The sequence below is a fragment of the Phodopus roborovskii genome, unplaced genomic scaffold, assembly GCF_943737965.1.
Source record: "Phodopus roborovskii unplaced genomic scaffold, PHOROB, whole genome shotgun sequence".
Lineage (NCBI taxonomy): Eukaryota > Metazoa > Chordata > Mammalia > Rodentia > Cricetidae > Phodopus > Phodopus roborovskii.
The window spans coordinates 9,278-29,956 of NW_026125615.1; the positions used below are offsets into that span (position 1 = coordinate 9,278).

At 38.9% G+C, this 20,679-nt stretch overlaps 1 protein-coding gene across 1 annotated transcript in view; it reads right to left on the reverse strand.

Moving 5' to 3' along the window:
• Nucleotides 1-529: 529 nt before the first annotated feature.
• Nucleotides 530-20,679, reverse strand: part of LOC127217081 (melanoma inhibitory activity protein 2-like) — a 153,163-nt gene continuing 133,013 nt past the window's right edge. The window contains 5 exon segments of the mRNA XM_051177917.1: nt 530-751; nt 1,902-2,141; nt 5,739-5,866; nt 8,970-9,192; nt 12,384-12,442. Of these exon segments, the coding sequence (XP_051033874.1) occupies nt 530-751; nt 1,902-2,141; nt 5,739-5,866; nt 8,970-9,192; nt 12,384-12,442 (872 nt within the window).

Sequence of the window (20,679 nt, forward strand, 5' to 3'; positions counted from 1 at the left end):
ACTCTGGTTTGACGTAGCAGCCAGTCTTAACTACTGAGCCACCATCTCTCCAGCCATAGACATTTCCCCCTTGAACCACTGAATTATTGGTACAGTAAAAAAGACTAAATTATGGAATCATGTTTATGGAAACCTGGCTGGGTTTTTGGTTATTTATTTTGTTTTTTTTTGTTGTTGTTGTTGTTGTTGTTTTTGTTTTGTATAATCAATGCCAAACAAGATTATTTATTCAATTGAAATTTATTTTATTAAATATACATTACCTCTTCATTTGTCTAAAACCATAGCGAACACATTCCAGGTAAAGATACAAAGCATTCCCAGTTTAAGATAGACCAATAATAAAATTACATTTATAAAACTACCATAATTATGAATAGGTAGTCCACCCGAAAAATACTATACAGAATTAAATAAAATGGAAAAAATTACCAATAAGATTCAGAGTTAAATCATCCTTATTTACAAAATGCTATTCTGTTACCATTTGATTTGAGGAACAATATCATCACATAGGAACAGCAGTTACCTAAACTTCATCTAAAAAGAAAATGGATGCCGAGGAATCGGTCAGGTCTCCTCTGTCTCCAGATGTTCCAGTGCAGGCTGGAGGTTCTGGTGCAGGTTGACTGGAAGTAGGATTCAAGTCAGGAGAGAACTCATTTCTACTTTGAGATGTAAGAGTGGTGGAAGAACTCGAAACTTGGGGGAAGATAAGATGGAAATCCCCTTCATTTGCACACATTTCTCCCTGTTCCAAGAGACAGGAAAAAGACAGTGGGAGTTGAAACCCTGTGCTGCACCCTTGTTAAACCACTAGTTCCAGCCCTTATTCTGGTATCCAAACATTCATACCACAATATTTGATTTGCCAAATAAATCTTGACATTACATAATGGACATTTTAGCTACAAAGGACTAATAATAACATCACAAAAAATTTCAAGGGTGTTTGTTACTGGCAGCAATGCAAGATCTCAATACAGTGCAGACTTACTGGAAATAAGCTTTTCAATACATTAAAATTTGAAACTTAACATTCAGGTCATTGATCTCGACCTGATATCCTATTTGAAGCATTTCCTGTCATGCCAAGGACAACCTTAAATCCCTCCACCCCCAAAAAAAAAGCCTCATGGCATGCTCATAGAAACTTAAGACTAAAGGTGAGGGCACAGAGCAGACAACTAGGACAACTAAGCTAGTTCTTGTCTAGTATTGGAAATATGATTTTCTGTGTGGAAACATGTGATTCCAAAGGGGGAAATTATACTGTAAAATCAATAAATTACTTTTATTTTAAAATGTAAGGGTTGGAAAGAATTTCAAAAAATTCAATAAATGACTAAATATGATCTTAGATTTTGATTAGGATCATGTGGGAACCACTACTTAGGAGACATACTTAATACTTTAAAACAATTTAGCCAGTAATCATAAGACAAACATCTAAGTAATTATTTTAAATATTTTTTTATTTTAAATATTTTAAATATACTCTTATATTACATGAAGTACACATATACTTAACATTAAAAATGCTTGTAACTGAACATTGGTGGCACAGGCCTTTAATCCCAGTATTTGGGAAGCACAAACTAGCTTTCCAGTTAAGGCTCCAAAGCTATAGGGAAACCCAGCCTTGGGGAGAAAAACAAAGCAAAACAAAAACCTGCTTATACATTCAATGATCTTTTAACCTATCATATTACAGTTAAAATTCAAATTCAAATTTGCCTAATATTGATCAAGGTGAAGCTTTTACTTCCTTTGATGCTGGACAGTAACCTGTGAGCCATATAAACCCTGTCCCTCTCAAGTTGGTTCTGGCTAGTGTTTCTCCCTGTAAAAGGAACCTAACTTGATGGAAAGCACAGATAAGCACTGACACAAACACAGACCTTTAAAGAAAGCCTACATGGCATTGGAAGAAACTGCAGGCCTTCAATATCCCTTATTGGGACATACTGTTGAGGATCTGCACAGGTGTTTCCTGGTGGAGGACTTGGTGGGATCTGTCCTCTAGGATCACCTGGTAAGGCAGGGCCTCCAGGGCCTCTAACCTTGGGAACAAGTGGAGGAATCAAGCCATGGCCAGCTGGTTGGCATTCAGCAGGGACATAGTTGGGCACACTTGCCTTCTGTAACAGAGAAACAATCAGCAGTAAGTAAAGACATTTCATTAACAGCTCCTTTCCTGGGTGTGTAAGGCATAGAAGAAAGCAGTCCATTACATTCTAGAAAGGCTGGGGATAGGCTCAGTATCCCACAAAGGTGCAGGAGCTGCTTATTTGTTATTCTAAGTAGTTTTACTGACTTCACTCTCTCCACACCTCTTCCATCTTGTAGTTGAAGTTCTAGCTAAGGCATTAAGACAACAAAAGAAGATCCACGGAATACAAATTAAAAGTAACAAATCAAACTTTCACTATTTGCAGATGATATGACAGGTTACATCAGGGAATACCTACCACTGATAGACACCTTTACCAAAGTGGCAGGATACAAAATTAACTAAACATATAAAAAAATTAATCACTAACCCTACTATATACATATGATAAAGGGGCTGAGAAAGGAATCACAGAAACATCTCTTTTTTTTTTTTTTTTGCATTATCCAAGAAAACATAAAATAGCTTGGGGTAATGTCAACCAAACAAGTGAATAACTTATTTAATAAGAATTTTGAATCTTTAAAGAAAAAAAATTAAAGAAGATACCAGAAAATGGGAATATCTCTCATGCTTTTGGATAGGTAGGATCAACATAGTAAAAATAGTAGTCTTTCCAAAAGTAATCAACAGATTCAATGCAATCCCTATCATAAACCCCAGCACAATTCTTCACAACCTTGAAAGAACAATAGTTCTTCCTATGGAAAAACAGTAGACCCAGGGTAGGCTAGACAACGTTGTATAATAAAGGAACTTCTTTCTGGAGGCATCACTTTCCCTTTCTTCAAGCTCTACTGTAGAGCTATAGTCCTGAAAACAGTTTGGAACTGTCACAAAAATGGATAGGAAGACCAATGGAATCAAATTTAAAACACTGATATTAACTCATACATCTACCAATACCTGATTTTTGACAAAGCAGCTAAAGTTATACAATGGAATATAAAAAGCATTTTCAACAAATTGTGCTGGCATAACTGGAGGCTGACCTGTAGAAGACTCCAGATCACCATACATAATACTTAAGTCTAAATATATCAAAGAAAGACCTCACCATAAATCCAGCCACATTGAACCTCCCAGAAGAGAAAGGGGGAGGTATCCATGAAAAAAATTGGTACAGGAGCCTGCTTCCTGAACATAACTCCAGTACCACAGACTCTGAGATCAACAATTAATAAATGAAATCTCTTGAAATTGAAAAGCTTCTTTAAGACAAAGAACACAGTCAACAAGACAAAATGGCAGCCCACACAATGGGAAAAGATCTTCAACAACCCCACATCTGACAGAGGGCTGATTTCCACAATGACAAAGAACTCAAGAAGCTAGGTACCAAAACACCAAATATTCTAATTAAAAAGTATGGTACAGAACTAAATAGAGACACCTAAGAATGTGTTCAAAATCCTCAGACACCAGGGAAATGCAAATCAAAAAACTCTGAGATATCATCTTACTCCTGTCAGAATAGCTAAATACAAAAACACAAATGACAGTTTATGCTGGAGAGGATATGGAGACTGTAGTAAATTCTTCCACTGCTGGTGGGAGTGCAAACTCGTACAGACATTTTGGAAATCAGTATGGTGGTTCCTCAGAAAAATGGGAATCAGTGTACCTCAAGTTTCAGTAATTCCACTCTTAGGCATATACCCAAAATATGCACACTCATACAACAAGGACATCTGTTCAACTATGTTCATTGAAGCATTATTTGCTCAACTGAAGAATGGATGGAGAAAATGTGGTACATTTAAAGAATGAAATACTATTCAGAGGGAATAAACAATGTAATCTGGAAATTTGCTGGCAAATGGAAGGAACTAGATGGAACCATCCTGAATGAGGTAACCCGGTCACAAAATGACAAACATGGTATGTACTCACTCATATATGGCTTTTGGACAGAGCAAAGGATGGCCAGCCGACAATCCACAATGCCAGAGAAGCTAGGAGACAAGGCGGACCCTCAGAGAGACATACATGTTGCCGTGGAGAAGGAGAAATGGGCAAGATCTCCCTAGAAAATTGGGAGAATTGTGGATGGTGGGAGTTAGGGAGAAAATGATGAGAGAGGTAGGCATGATGGAACAGGAAGATTGAGTTAGGGAAAGAATAGGGGAGAGCAAGAAAGGAGACATTATAATAGAGGGAACCATAACAGGTTTTAAGAGAAATCTGGCACTAGGGAAATGCCAAGAGATCTATAAGAATGACCCCAACTCACAATGTGAGCAACAGTGGAAAGGCTACCATAAATGCCTTACCTTGGTAATGAGATTGATAACTAACTTATGCCATCATAGAACCCTCATCTAGTAGCTGATGGAAACAGAAGCAGTACCCACAGATAAACACTGAGCCAAACTCCTAGAATGCAGTTGCAGAGAGGGAGGGATGTTGAGACAAGGAGTGAAGGTCAGGGTACAGAAACTCACTGAGGCAGCCTACCTGAACAAGGGGAAACACATGTACCCAAAACTGATAACTGGGTAATCAGCATTGGACCGACTTAGACCTCTAGAATGTGGGACTCAGGTAGAAGGCCCCGTAAGTCTAAGGGGCTTCTGTCAGTGGAACCAGGATGTATCCCTGGTGCACAAAAGGTCTTTGGGTCCACATTCTCCATGGAAAAATATTCACTTACCCTAGAGCCAGGAGGGAGGGCCTAGTCCCTACTTCAAATAATTTGACAGATTTAGATGATCCCACCTGGAAGGCATCACCCTCCCAGTGGAGGGTTACGGGAATAGGATGGGAAGGTTCCCAAGGGGGCATGGGAGAGAGAAGGATCAGGGATCAGTATCTAAAACAAGAAAAAATAATAAATATAACTAAAAAAAGATTCAAATAAGATTTCAAGGGAGAAAATCTGAAATCGTGTACAGCATCTAAACAAGCTTTGAATTTCATGTAAATGTTGTACTTCTTTTAGGGCGATATATTGGGCTTCTTTCTGTTTTTTATCTTAATATTTTTTTTCATTAACAGGAATGGGTGTTTTCCTACATGTATATCTTCATACTATATACATTCAGTTTTCTGGAAGGATACAATAAGCCTTCAGATCCCTTGAAACAGGAGGTAAGAAGGTGCTGGCAATTAAACCCAAGTTCTTTAGGAGAGCAGCCAGGGCTCTTAACCTGTAAGCCATTTAGCAAGCCTATGTGGATTTTTGAGACAAGATCTGCTCATAAGGCCCACACTGGCTTTTAATTTACCATCTTTCTGATGTAGCCTGCCAAAATGCATGGATTACATGGACCATCAAAATTTGTCTTGTGATCTGTACTATTTCGCAGAAGGTTACAAGCCAACAATGAGAATGTTAACTCTAAGTACAGGTATATTATATTAATATCATAATATCACAAAGTAGAAGAGCTCTCACCTTGTTCTAATAAAACAGAGAAACTAGTTGTGGATTCTTGGGTAGAATTCAGTTTCCAATACTTACCCCAGGGTCTGTTTTGGTGGCATTCTTCTTGTATTCCAACGTGGAGGATGCTGGCCTATCTAGACAGGAAAATCAAATCAGGAGAACTTCATGAGTTCTCACTTTATCCCACGACTGTTTCCAGATCCAAGTGACCCTGACATGTTCCACTCCCCCTGGCCAGTACAGAGAACAACTGGACACAAATACAATAGTATTCCTCATTAGGGTCCCCAAAGCACCATGAGAACCTTGGAAATTTCAATAGGACAAAAGAACATTCGTTTGCAGTGTGCTGGTGACCTTTCCAACAGGCTCTTAGGTAATCGGACTGAGGTAGCCTAAGCGAAGAACTCAGGATGAAGCATCTGCTTCCTCTGTCTATGTGTGACAGCCCTTAAAATATATTTTTGTTAAAAAGTACCCTTATAGATAACAAATACACAATGAAAATTTAAATGGTTTCATTTTATACTTAATGTGATTTTCTGTCATACCTACAGTAGATACACATCTTTCCCACCTTCAGAGGGTAGTGAGTGATAATTGAAGAGGTCCTGGGAGATTCACTCAACTAAATGAAAAATGATTAAATAAGCTAACTAATAAAGAACATGAAACCAAAAAATTTTACTGGTTGTCTTACACAAATCAACTGACATTTTCCTGGCTAAAATCTTTCACTACTACACTGGATATAAATAAATGGTTTAAAAAGTTGAGAAGTAAAAAAAAATCAAAAAAAAAGTTGAGAAGTTTGCTATTGAAAAGAGTAAAGTTTGTATTACAACCCTTGAAGGAAACCCTTCAAATGGCAACAAAACTAACCTTAACACATTCATTAGATGACATACATGAAACATGACACAACAAGAAAGGGCTAGAGAAATGTGTTTACAGGGTAATGTTATGGGCTGCTCTTCCTTAGGACTTATGCTTAATAGCAAGCCACTACACAGCAGCACACAACTATCTGTAACTCCACTTCCTGGGGCACTGATGCCCTATTATGGCATTCTGTGGAATCAAACACACATGTAATACACAGAAATCAGATGGTAGAGATGACAGATTAATGGGATACCTACCAAAGAAAGGTGCTAACGGGGAATACAACCAGGCCAAAGGAGAGAAGTGACTTATAGTGAACTGCAATGTGGATGTTGTCAAGGAAAAGAATATAAAGCTATGACAACTGAAATGGTACTTGTCTATTACTTGAGTAACCAAAGGGGACATTACGATGTAAAACCAAAAATTATTTTTATTTAACAATGTAAGTATATAAAAAAATTTCAAGGACTTCAAAAATAATTATGTTGGAGAGGATGTGGAGGAAGGGGAACACTCATCCACTAATGGTGGGAGTGCACACTTGTACAGCCATTTTGGAGATGACTATGTTGGTTCCGCAGGAAAATGGGAATCAGTTTACCACAGATCCGGCAATGCCACTCTTAGGCATATACCCAAATGATTTACATCCATGAAACAAAGACATGTGCTCAACTATGTTCATAGCAGCATTATTTGCAATAGCAAGAACCTGGAAGCAATCTAGATGCCCCTCAACTGAAGAATGGATAGAGAAGATGTGGCACATTTACACAATGGAATACTACTTTACAGGAAAAAAAAACCAATGGAATCTTGAAATTCACAGGCAAGTGAATGGAACTTGAAGAAACCATCCTGAATGAGGTAACCCAGTCACAAAAAGAGGAACATGATATGAACTCACTCATATATGGAATTTAGACATACAGTAAAGGATCACCAGCCTATAATACACACCTCCAGAGAAACTAGGATACAAGGAGGATTCTAAGAGATTCATTTAATGTCCGTCAGAGAAGGTGAAAGGGACAATGTCTCTGAGCATTTTGGAAGTGGGGGGACAACAGTGAGTGTAGAGGGAGCTAGGAGAAAGAGAAGGGGAGGACAGGAAAGCACGTGGGACTTGGAAGATTGAGTCAGAGGAGCAATAGACAAGAGAGGAGAGAGAGAGAGAGAGAGAGAGAGAGAGAGAGAGAGAGAGAGAGAGAGAGAGAGAGAGAGAGAACCATAAAAGAGGGAGCCATTAAAGGTTTGAAGAGAAAACTGACTCTAGAGAAATATCCAGTGACCTACAAGACTGACCTCAACTAACAATTTGAGCAACAATGGAAAGGCTACCATAAATGCCATTTCATGATAAGGAGATCAACGACTAACTTATCATCCATCATGGAGCCCTCATCTAGTAGCTGATGGAAACAGAAGCAGACACCCACATTTAAACACTAAGTTGAACTGGAATCTAATGCAGAGAGGGAGGACAAGACCAGACATCAGAAACACACAGAGACAGCTGACCTGAACAAGGAGGAGCTAATGGGCCCCAGACTGATAGCTAGGAATCCATCATGGGACTGAATCAGACAGCCTGAACATGGGTCTCAGTTGGAAGGCCTGGGCAATCTAAAGGACCTTGGTCAGAGGAACCAGGATGTATACCTGGTGCACAAATGGACTTTGGGAGCATATTCCTTTAATCTGGAGGCAGAAGGGGAAGCCTATTCCCTACTCTAAATGACTTGACAGATTTAGGTGACCCTTCCTGGAATGCATCACCCTACATACATGTGGAGTGGGGTGGTGGGAGTGGAGGGTGGTCTGAGGAGATGGGAGAATGGGAGAGAGGCAAAGAGCAAGTGAGGGAGAGGGAACTGGGGTTGATATGTAAAATAAAGAAAGAAACAAACAAACAAATAAAAATTGTATATCTCCCTCTTTAAAAAAAATTAAAATATAATCATGTGGGAACTGCTATTCAGGAGTAATACTTGAAACCACTTTTAAATAACTTTTAGAAAACATATAACTAATTATTCAAATAATGGCCCCAATGCATTTCTATGAAATGAAACACACATAATTAAAATCTAAAAACTACTTGCATCTGGGCATTGTTGATACAGGCATTTAATCCCAACACTTGGGAAGCAGAGAGATGTGGATTTCTGTGAATTCATGGCTAGTCTGTTCTACTGAGTGAGTTCCAGGGCAGGCTTCCAACATATACAAAAACTTTGCCTTGGGGAGAATAAAACAATCAAACAAAAATACCCCACAAACAGTCTGTACATTTACTGATCTTCTGGCCTATCACAGCACAGTTCAAATTCAATGTTCCCTATGGTGGATCAAGGTGAAACCTTGACTTACTTTGTTGATGGAATGTATCTTTGAACCATGAAAACTGTTTCCCCCTCAAGTTGGTTCTGGCCAGTATTTCTCCCAGTAACAGAAACCAAACTTGAATAAAAGAACAGATAAACATTGACACATGCAGAGACCTTTAAAAATGCCTACCTGGCACTGGAGAGAAAGGTGGGCCTGCAAAGTCCCTGGGTGTGATATACTGTCCGGAATCTCCACAGATGTTTCCAGGAGGAGGTGGAGGCAGGATTGGGCCTCTTGGATTCCCTGGAAAGGCAGGGCCTCTAGGACTTCTGACCAAAGGATCCAGTGGAGGAATCACGTCATGACCAACCGCATTGCATTCAGGAGGACTAGAGTTAGGCAAAGGTGCCTTCTGTAACAGAGTCACAATCAACAGTAAGTGAAGCTTCTTGATTCATAGCTCCTTTCCTGTGAGTGTAGGAATTATAGAAAGCCTGGGAACAGGCTGAATTTTCCTCATGTGTGTGAGAGCCACTTATTCACAGTCAGAAGTAGTTTTACTATCTCAACAGAAAGCTTTATGGATGGAACTAATCATCTACCTAGCTCCACCACAAACACAAATACAGTAAAAGCAGATCAAAACAGACACTTTTAAAAACAGATATACACCAGGATATGTTGGCACAGGCCATAAATCTCAGAATTTGTCTATTAGAGAAAGGTGGATATCTGTCAGAATGAGGGTGTCTGGTCAACAGAGTGAGTTCCAGGACTGACTCAAGATCTACTGGGATATCCTATCTCTAGGAAAAAACAACAAACAACAACAACAAAACCCCCCAAAACATAGAACTTTTATCAAACATAGATGCAAAAGGAAAATGTTTAACATGTTGGTGATTTCAAAATGATCCAAATTAATTTTATATTTGAATAATGAAATACATGTTTAGATTCAAATAAGATTCAAGGAAGAAAATCTGAAATAGTAGACAGCACATATACAAGCTTTGAAGTTCTTCTAAAACTTGCACTTCTTTAAGTAGGAGATATCAAGTTTTTTTTTTTTCTCTTTTTTTTTTTTTTTTTGTATATTTTTAATGCCAAAGAAATGGGTGTCTTGCTTGCATGTATATCTGCATTCATTGTTAAATTTTTGATTGTGAGCCTTGCCTTTAATGGCTGAGCCATCTCTCCAGCCCTATAAACTCATTGTGAAAGAATGATAGGATAGGGATTCAGATCCCTTGAATTGGAGGTAAGGATTGTCTGCCTGAAATCATGTGCTGGGATTCAAACCCAGCTCCTATGGGAGAGCAGCCAGTGCTATTAACCTGTTAGCCATTTCTCCAGCTCAGTAGTTTTTTGATTCACAATCTATGCATATTGGCTACACTGGCTTTGAATGTACCATACTCCTGCCTCATGATGTGGGAGTTGGAAAAAACTCGAATCTTGTGGTGAGGTAAGATGGAAATGCCCTGGGTTCAGTCACATTTCTCATGTTCCAAGAGATGGGTAAAGGACAGCTTAAGTTCAAAGCCCAAATACAAAACCAAAATCTTCAGCACTTGTACTGATATCCCATCACTCAGACATTACTTGATCTAAGAAATAAATCTTGACATTGAAAAAAAACATTCTTAGCTACATAGGACTAATAAGAAAGAATGTCTCCAGCAATTTTAGGTACATTTTACCTATTTTGGCAGCTATGCAAGATCTCAATACATTGGAGACTTACTGTAAAATAGATTTTCAATGGAGTAAATCTCAAAGACTTAACATTCCCATTATGATCCTGACCTGATATCCTACAAGATATATTTCCTGTGTTGCCAATGAAATAAATTCCCTCCAAAATTCTCATATCATTCTCCTAGCAGGTTAAGAGTAGTTGCCATGGCAAAGTACAGACACTTAGGACAACTGAGATGGTTCTAGTCTAGTACTTGAACACTTGATTTACCGTATAGGAACATGTGAAGCAAAAGAGAAAATTATGCTGTATAAACAACAAATAACTGTTATTTTCAATTGTAAAGGCTGGAAAGAAGTTGAGGAATTCAACAAATTCAGTGAGGTCCATGACTGGCACCATATCTAATGGGAACACTATCTCTAGTTAAAACAAAGAAAAAGAAAAAAAAAAAAAGAAAAGAAAAGAAAGCAGACACGTTTTAATCGAACACACACACACACACACACACACACACACACAGGAAAATGATTGATATGTGGACATTTATAAAATGACAAAGTCATTTGAAAAGTAAAATACATACATATTAATATTCAAATAAGATTCCAAGAATTTATGAAATAGTGTAAAGCAAGTAAACAAGCTTGGAAGTTCATGTAAAAGTTGAACTTCTTGAATGGGAGATATCTGGTTTCTTTTTCTTGTTGGATTATTTTAGTGTTTTTTTTTTTTTCATTTCACAGATATGGTATATTTGCCTGTATGTATGTCTGCATACTATAGTCATTCAGTGTTCTGTAAGGATAGAATATGCAAATCCCTTGGAGGTAAGATGGATTGTGAGCCACCACTCCAAGCTTGGAAATTAAACCTAGGTCCTGTATAAAAGGAGACATTGCATTTAACTGGAATGCCATTTCTCAAGTCTGTGTGGTTTAATGAGGCATATTCTGCATATATAGCCCACACTGGATTATATATTCCCATCCTACTGCCTCACTCTGGAAACTGCTGGGATCACATGTACCATCAAACAAAGGCTAGTGAGCTAAACAATTTCACATAAGGTTACAGACCAACAAAGAAAGTTAATGCTAAGTGCAAGTATATTTAACTCAAGCCTTGCTCTAAAATAAACAAGAAACTAGGTGTGCATCCACGGGTAGAATTCAATGTTCAGTATTTACGTTAGGATGATGTTTGTTGGCATTCTTCCCAGAATACAATGTGCAGGATAAATACATATATAATAGGTAAAATACATACATAATAGGATCCCAAAAAGATTTCAAGAAAGAAAATCTGAAAGAGGGTACTGAAAGTAAACAAGCTTGGAATTCATCTAAAAGTGTACTACTTGAAGTATTCAATATCAGGTTTATTTCTCTTCTTTGCTTATTTTAGGATATTTTTTATTTCAGAGACATGGGAATTTGCCTGCATTTATTTCAACATATTGTATCCATTCAATATTCTGGAAATATATGATAGGGCATCATATCCCATGAACAGGAATTAAGAAGGATGGTCATCAACTACACAGGAGTGGGGAGTTAAACCCATGTCCTGTAGGAGAGCCAGCCAGTGGTCTTAAAAGTGTAAGCCATTTCTCTACTCTAGGTTAATTTTTTGAGGCAAATTGTCTTAAATAACCCAGACTGGCTTGAAATTCCCCTCCTCCTGGGTCAGCCAGCAAATTGCAAGGAACGCATGGACCATCAAATTCTGGCTTGTATTCTGTAAAATTTCACAGAAAGTTACAAGCCAACAATGAAAGTGTTACAGATAATTGAAAGTATATTTAATTAATATCACGTATGAAACAACTCTAACCTTGTTCTAATAAAATAAGAAACCAGTTGTTGATCTATAGGTAGAATACAATTTCTAATACTTACCACAGGGTCATGTTTGGTGGCACTGCTACCAGATTCCAATGTGGAAGTGACTGGTGCATCTAGACCAAAAAATGAAACCAGTGAAACTCATGAATTCTTACATTATTCCCAGATCATTTCCAGATCAAAATGACAGTGACTTGTTCCACTCCCCTTGCTGGGACACAGAACAGGTCGACACGAAGCAGCCCCAGACTTAGACAAAATTCAAAATTACAGACATACTTTTGTGGTATGTGGCTGATGCATCCAAATGACACTTGGCAAACTTGACCAGTCACCTTAAATGACCAAATTCGTATACAGCATGGACTTCCCGTTTTCCAGGTGTGCCAACCTTTCCCTCAGTACATATGATATATTTCAGTTTATAGGTACCCTTATAGATAATGCAACAATTACACAATGAATATTGAAATTTCTGAATTTTATTATTTCTTAATATTAGTTACTATAATATCTATAGTAGATAAACATCATTCCCTACATTAGTGAATAGTTAGTGATAGCTGAAGACATCTTGAAGGAATCAATCGACTGTATATAAAAATATTAAATTAGATAATTAATTAAGAACAAGAACACAAATTGTTTTACTGGTAGTCTTTTACATATCCATTGATATTTGCCTGCCTAATGTCCTTGTGTGGTAAACAGGATCTATCTAAATGCCTTAAAAAGAATGATGGAAGCTATGGAAGAGTAAGTTTGTATTATGACCAGATACAGGAAACCCTTCCTCTTGCATCAAAGCCAAACTTCAACACATACATTGGATTACAAGCCAAAAATATTAGACAAAATAAAGTTCTGGGAAAATGGCTTAAGTGGTGATGGGTATAGTAAATCATTACTATACCATCAAAACTAACCTTACACATACACACACACATTAGCTGACACACCTATATCTTTCACAACATGAATATTGTGGTCAAATGGTCAAGGGAACAGTCTACTCTTCCTTAGGACCCGTGCTTGGTTCACAGAAACTACACAGCAGCTGACAGCCATTGGTATCTGCAATTCCAGGGTCTCTGAAGGCTTCTTTGGTCCTTCACATGCCTCACACATGAATGTGATATGCAGAAAGAAGATAGAAGCATTGCCAAATTCATGGGATAACTGCCAAGGAGGGCTGCTAACAGGGCGTACTACCAGCCAAAAACAGAAAAATGCCTTGCACTGAATCTCTATGAAGATGCTGAGAACAAAGCCCAAGTCCTCAGTTCTGCTAGATGAGCCAGTATTAACCAGTCACCTACTACTTCTCCAGCCACAGATTCTTCCCTCTGGAAGCACAGAGTAAAATGTCGTCATTATGGAATCATGTTGATGGGGCACTGGCTGGGTTTAATATCAACACTGCCAAATATGACTATACCTCAATTACAATTTGACTATAGCTGTAGATACCAATACGTTTGTCTATAACCATATGTTTCTACACATTCCTGGTCTAAAAACTTTTAGAGTAGTGGTGAAGATATCCCCAATAGGGAGACTGAATGCATATCTACCAGGATATTATTAAACATAATAATCCAATTAAAAGATACTATCAATATTGAAATCAAAGGGAAATAACTTACTCATATGATTAGTATTCATATCACACGTACTTTTTAAAAAATAATCTGAAATTCTAATTGCATTATTCTTCCAGCTGAGCACCAGGAGCAGTACAGAAGGAACATCAGTCGCCTAAACAGCCAATTAGAAGAACTGATTGCCATGGAAAGTGCCATGTCTACTTGTGTTTCAGGAGGTCCCTGCAAGTGCAGTTTGTAGGTTCCGGTGCTGGCTGTTGGGAAGGGCGAATGAAGTCTGGAGGGGGCTCATATATACTATCATGTTGTGTAAGTGGGGCCATTGTGCTTCTTTGGGCAAGGTAAGATGGAATGCGACTCAGCACCTCCACGTTTCTAAGGATCCAATATTTAGGAGAAGGACAGTGAAGTTGAACCCATTTACGTTTCACTTATTCAACCAAAATCTCCAGACCCTATATTTGATCTGCCCGATTCAAAAGCACAATATATAATCAAACAAATATATCTTAAGTGGGTTACGTACTTGTTCAGTACATAGCATTAATAAGTTCTAAAATCACTAACACTTCCAGGGGTATTTGTAATATCTAAAGAGATATATGAGATCTCAGTGCACTGAAGTCTTACTGCAAAAGAGCTCTTCAATGGAGTAAACTTTCAGAATTCACATTCCTATCGTGACACGAACCTGACTTCCTAAACGTGAAATTCCCTGTAATGTCAGAGAAAGGACTTGCACCCTAAAAAAGGCATAACTTTCACCTAGGAGCATACAACTAGAGGCCATGGAAGAGAGGACACCTAGGAGCACTGATTGGTTCTTCTTCTTTATGTTATAGACACATGGATACATGATTCACAGGAACAAAATATTAAATGTATTTTAGATTTTAAACATGATTGGGTGGGAACAATGATATTGGAGAAAACTTTGAAGTAATTGACTCCTGAATTTCTAGCCAAAACATAGAGACATTACATGCTGTATTGGCCTCGATACATTCTCATCAATGAAGACACAGAAATTTAATCTGAAAACGGTTTGCAGATGGGCATGCGTGGCCCAGGAATTTACTCTCCACAAGTGGGAATCAAATATATGTGGATATCTATGGTTTTAGAGAGGCCTGATAAATAGAAAATTCCAGGACAGTCTCACCAAGTGAGGTGTAGAGAAAAAAGAAAAACAGACAATAAAAACACCTAGGAATAAAATATATGTGGATATCTATGATGTTAGGGAGGCCTGATGAACAGAAAATTGGGGGAAAGGCTCACCATATAGGGTGGGGAAAAAAAAAAGAAAAACAGACAATAAAAACAGACACAACTTGGAAATTTACTGTTCTTCTGGCCTGTCAGAAAACAATTTATTTTCAAAATTACATAATGTGTATCAAGGTGAAGCCTTGACATCATAGACTGTTTGACTGTAAACTGAGGGCCCTCATGAACTTTTCCTTATCCAGTTGGTTTTGGGAACTGTTTCTAACAGAATCAAGAAAACACTTTATGTTAAGCACAGATCAACATTCAAAAATACTCAGACTTTTAAAACAAAACCTACCTGGCATAGGAGGAAACGGTGGTCCCACAAAGTCCCCTGGTGGGAAATACCATCCAGGACCTCCACAGACGATTCCTGGAGGAGGAGGTGGTGGGATCTGGCCTCTTGGATCAACTGTAAGGGCAGGGCCCTCAGGTCCTCTAAACTCAGAACCAAGTGGAGGAGTCAATTCATGTCCAGCTGCATCATGTGCATCATGGCCAGAGGTGGGCAAACGTGTCTCCTGGAACAGAGTGACAATAAGCTGTCAGTGAGGTAGTTTGCTTCACTATTCCTTTACTGGGATTGTCAGGCACAAAAGAAAGCATTCCATGACATTCTAGCAAGCCATATAACAGCCCCAGATTGCGACTTGTGTGCAGGTGCCGCCTACTCGCTATCCTAACTAGGTTTACTAGTTCAGCACAAATCGTTAAACATTGCAGTGACACTCTCCCTAGCTCACCCTCAAACAAAAACACAGTTCTTGCTGATTTAGATAGACAGACACTTTTTGGAACAGATATGCACCAGGAGGTAGGTAGAGACAATGGCCTTGAATATATGAACTCCCATTCAGATATTGGTATAGTTCTGTCAGTATGTGGCCAAATGGTCAATACAGTGGGATCGAAGATTGGAAGCATCTCTAATGGAAAAACCTATCTGGAATCGAAAAATAACGACGGTTTTTATCAGACACACACAAATAGGAAAACTCTTGAGTTGAGCATATTTCCACAATGAAAAAAATCAAGGCTGTGTGTTAAAAGTAAAATAGATACATATTAAGATTCAAGTAACATTTGCAGGACAGAAGTCTGAAAAAGAGCATTGCAATTGACCAAGTGTTGAATGTCATCTAAAAGTGTTAAAAGTTGAAGTGGGAGTTATCAGTTTTTTTTTATTATTATTATTTTTCTCTTGTTTTTGTCAGCATTTTTTTTTTCATTTCACAGTATGGGCATTTTTGACTCCATGTATGTCTGCATACTATTTTCACTCACTGATCTTGAAGGGCAGAATAGGACATCAGATCCCTTGAAATGGAGTTAAGATGGGTGGTGAGCCACCACAGAGTTTCTGGGAATCAAAACCAGGTCCTTCAAAAGAGCAGCGAATGCTTTTAATAGTGTATGCCTTTTCAGTCCTACCAGGTTTTCAAGGCACATTCTGTCCATATAGCCCACGCAGGCTTTGAAAATGCCATGCTCCTGCCTGAATCTGCAAAATGCTGGGAACACGTGGGCCATCAATCCCTGGCCCGTGATCTGTATGATTTCACAGAAGGTTACAGGTCAACAATGAGTGGTGATGCTAGGTCTAAGTATACTTAATAAATATCACAACGCACAAGAGCTCAAGTCTTGTTCTAATGAAACCTAGAAACTCCTTGTGGATCCACGGGTAGATGTCAATTTCCACAACTTACCACGGGGTCGTGTTTGGTGGCACTCTTCCCGGACTCCAATGTTGAGTACACTGGCTCACCTAGAAGTTAAACCAGGAAAATTCATGAGTTCTCCCTTTATTTTCAGGAGGTTTCCCAATCCAAATACCACTGACATGTCCCATTCCCCTTGTCGGGATAGAATACAGGGCGACAGGAATACGATAGCAATGCTCATCACGGTGACAAAAGCAGCCTCAGACTTGGGAGAATTTCGATAGAACACATATGGTTTTGAAGTGTGCTGGTGACATGTACAGCTGGCTCTTAGGCAATCTTGCTTATTAGCCTTAAAGAACAACTAGAGATTCAGCATTCACATCCTGTCTGCATAGTATGCCAACCTTTCCATCAGGACTGGACGGGCACTGTTATGGTCGAGAACCCTTACAAGTGACTCAACAAACATATAATGAAAAGTTCAATTTCTTAATATTATGTTTGGTTTATGTCCATTGCATTTATAACTACAACAGAAACACACCTTTCCTGCTTCAGTGTATAATGAGTGAAAGTAGCAGGCAACCTGACAGGTTAAATCTACTAAATATAAATGATGGAATGAGATAATTTATTAAGAACAAGAAAACAAATTATTTTACAGGTAGTCGTTTAAATATCCACTGGCATCGGCCGGCTTCATATCGTTGTAGGAAACAGGATGGATGTAAATGAACTGTAATCTATGAGATGATACCCATGGAACTCAGGAGAGTTTGTATTATGGCCAGATAATGGAATGCATTACTATGGCATCAAAACTAACCTTACACATCACACACACACATTAGCTGACACACCTATATCGTTCACAGCATGAATGGTGTGGTCAAATGGCTCCAGTGGTCAAGGGAACAGTCCACTCTTCCTTAGGACCCGAGCTTGGTTCACAGAAACTACACAGCAGCTGACAGCCATCTGTATCTGCAATTCCAGTTTCTCTGAAGGCTTCTTATGTCCTTCACATGTGTCACACATGAGCGTGATACACAGAAATAAGATGGAAGCATTGCCACAATCATGGGATAGCTGCCAAGGAGGGCTGCTAACAGGGCGTACTTACAGCCCAAAAGAGAAAAGTGCCTTGCACCGAAGCTCTATGTAGATGCTGGGACCAAAGCCCAAGTCCTCAGTTCTGCTGGAGGAGCCAGTATTAACCAGTCACCTACCATTTTTTTCCAGCCACAGACCCTGCCCTCTGGAAGCACAGAATAAAACGTACTCATTATGGAACCATGTTGATGGGACACTGCCAAATAAGACTTTACTTCAATTAAATTTTGATTGGCTATACCTGCAGGTACCTATACGTTTGTCTGGAACCACATGTTTCTACACATTCCTGGACTAATGAAATCGATAATAGTTGTTAAGATATCCCCAATACTGAGAATGCAGGCATAACAACAACGATTATGTTAGACATAATAATCCAATTAAAAGATACTATCCATATGGAGATCAAAGGGAAATACCTTACTCATAAAGTTAGTAATCATATCACACCTCCTTTCCAAAAACTAATCTGAAATTCTAATCGCATTAGGCTTCCAACTGAGCAACAGCAGCAGTACAGAAGGAACAGCAGTCGCCTAAACAGCCAATGAGAAGAACCGACTGCCATGGAAAGTGACAAGTCTCCTTGTGTATCAGGAGGTGCCTGCAGGTGCATTTTGCACGTTCGGGAGCTGGTTGTTGGGAAGGGAGAAACGAGTCTGGTGGGAGCTCATATATACTTTCATGATTTGTGAATGGGGCCACTGTGCATCTTTGGGGGAAGTGAAGATGGAATGTGACACGGCACCCCCACATTTCTCAGGATCCAAGAAACTGAACCCGTTTACGTTTCACTTATGCAACCAAAGCTCCAGACCATATTTTTGATGTTCCCAACTCAACACCACAATACATGATCAAAGGAATAAATCTTGAGTGGAAATATGTACTTGTAAAGTACATAGCATTAATAAGAGATAACATAACTAACACTTTAAGGTGTATTTGTCCTATCTAAAGAGCTATATGAGATCTCAGTTCATTGGCATCTTACTGTAATAGAGCTTTTAATGCAGTAAACTTTCAGAATTCACATTCCTATCATGAGACCAACCTGTCATCCTCAACGTGAAATTCCCTGTAATGTCAGAGAAAGGACTTGCACCCCAATAAAGGCATATCATTTACCTAAGAGTATAATAATAGAGGCCATGACAGAGAGGAGACACCTAGGAGCACTGATTGTTTCTTCTTCTTCATGTTATAGACACATGGACACATGATTCTCAGCAACAAAATATTAAATGTATTTTAGATTTTAAATATGAGTGGGCGATATCAGTGACTTTGGGGGAAAACTTTGAAGTAATTGACTCCGGAATTTCCAGCCAAAACATGGAGTCATTACAGGCTATATTGGCCTCGGTACATTCTTATCAATGAAGACACAGAAATTTAATCTGAAAACGATTTGCAGCTGGGCATGTGTGGCCCAGGAATCTACTCCCCGCACCCAGGAATCAAATATATGTGGATATCTATGGGGTTAGGGAAATTGGGGGAAAGGCTCACCATATAGGGTGGGGAGAAAAAAAAAAGGAATACAGACAATAAAAACAGACACTACTTGGAAATTTACAATTCTTCTGGCCTGTCAGGACACAATTCATTTTCAAAATTCCATAATGTGTATTAAGGTGATGCCTAGACATCATAGACATTTGGACTGTAAACTGAGAGCCCTCATGACCCTTTCCTTATCAAGTTGGTTCTGGGAACTGTTTCTAACAGAATCAAGAAACAAACTTTAAGTTAAGCACAACTCAACATTCAAAAATACTCAGACTTTTAAAACAAAACCTACCTGGCATTGGAGGAAACGGTGGTCCCACAAAGTCCCCTGGTGGGACATACCATCCAGAACCTCCACAGACGTTTCCTTGAGGAGGAGGTGGTGGGATCTGGCCTCTTGGATCAACTATAAAGGCAGGGCCCTCAGGTCCTCTAAGCTCAGAACCAAGTGGAGGAGTCAATTCATGTCCAGCTGCATCAAGTGCATCATGGCCAGAGGTGGGCAAAAGTGTCTCCTGGAACAGAGTGACAATATGCTGTCAGTGAGGTAGTTTGCTTCACTATTCCTTTACCGGGATTTTCAGGCACAGAAGAAAGCATTCCATGACATTCCAGCAAGCCATGTAACAGCCCCAGTTTGCCACATGTGTACAGGTGCCGCCTACTCGCTATCCTAACTAGGGTTACTAGTTCAGCACAAATCGTTAAACATGGCAGTGACACTCTCCCTAGCTCACCCTCAAACAAACACACAGTTCATGCTGATCTAGATAGACAGAAAGTTTACGAAACAGACAAGCACCAGGAGGTAGTTAGGGACAGTGGCCTTTAACACATGAACTCCCATTCAGATATTGGTATAGTTCTGTCAGTATGTGGCCACATGGTCAATACACTGGGATCGAAACTGGAAGCATCTCTAATGGAAAAACCTATCTGGAATCGAAAAATAACGACGGTTTTTATCAGACACACACAAATAGGAAAACTCTTGAGTTGAGCATATTTCCACAATGAACAAAATCAAGGCTGTGTGTTAAAAGTAAAATAGATACATATTAAGATTCCAGTAAGATTTGCAGGACAGAAGTCTGAAAAAGAGCATTACAATTGAACAAATATTGAATGTCTTCTAAAACTGTTAAAAGTTGAGGTGGGAGATATCAGTGTTTTTTTTTA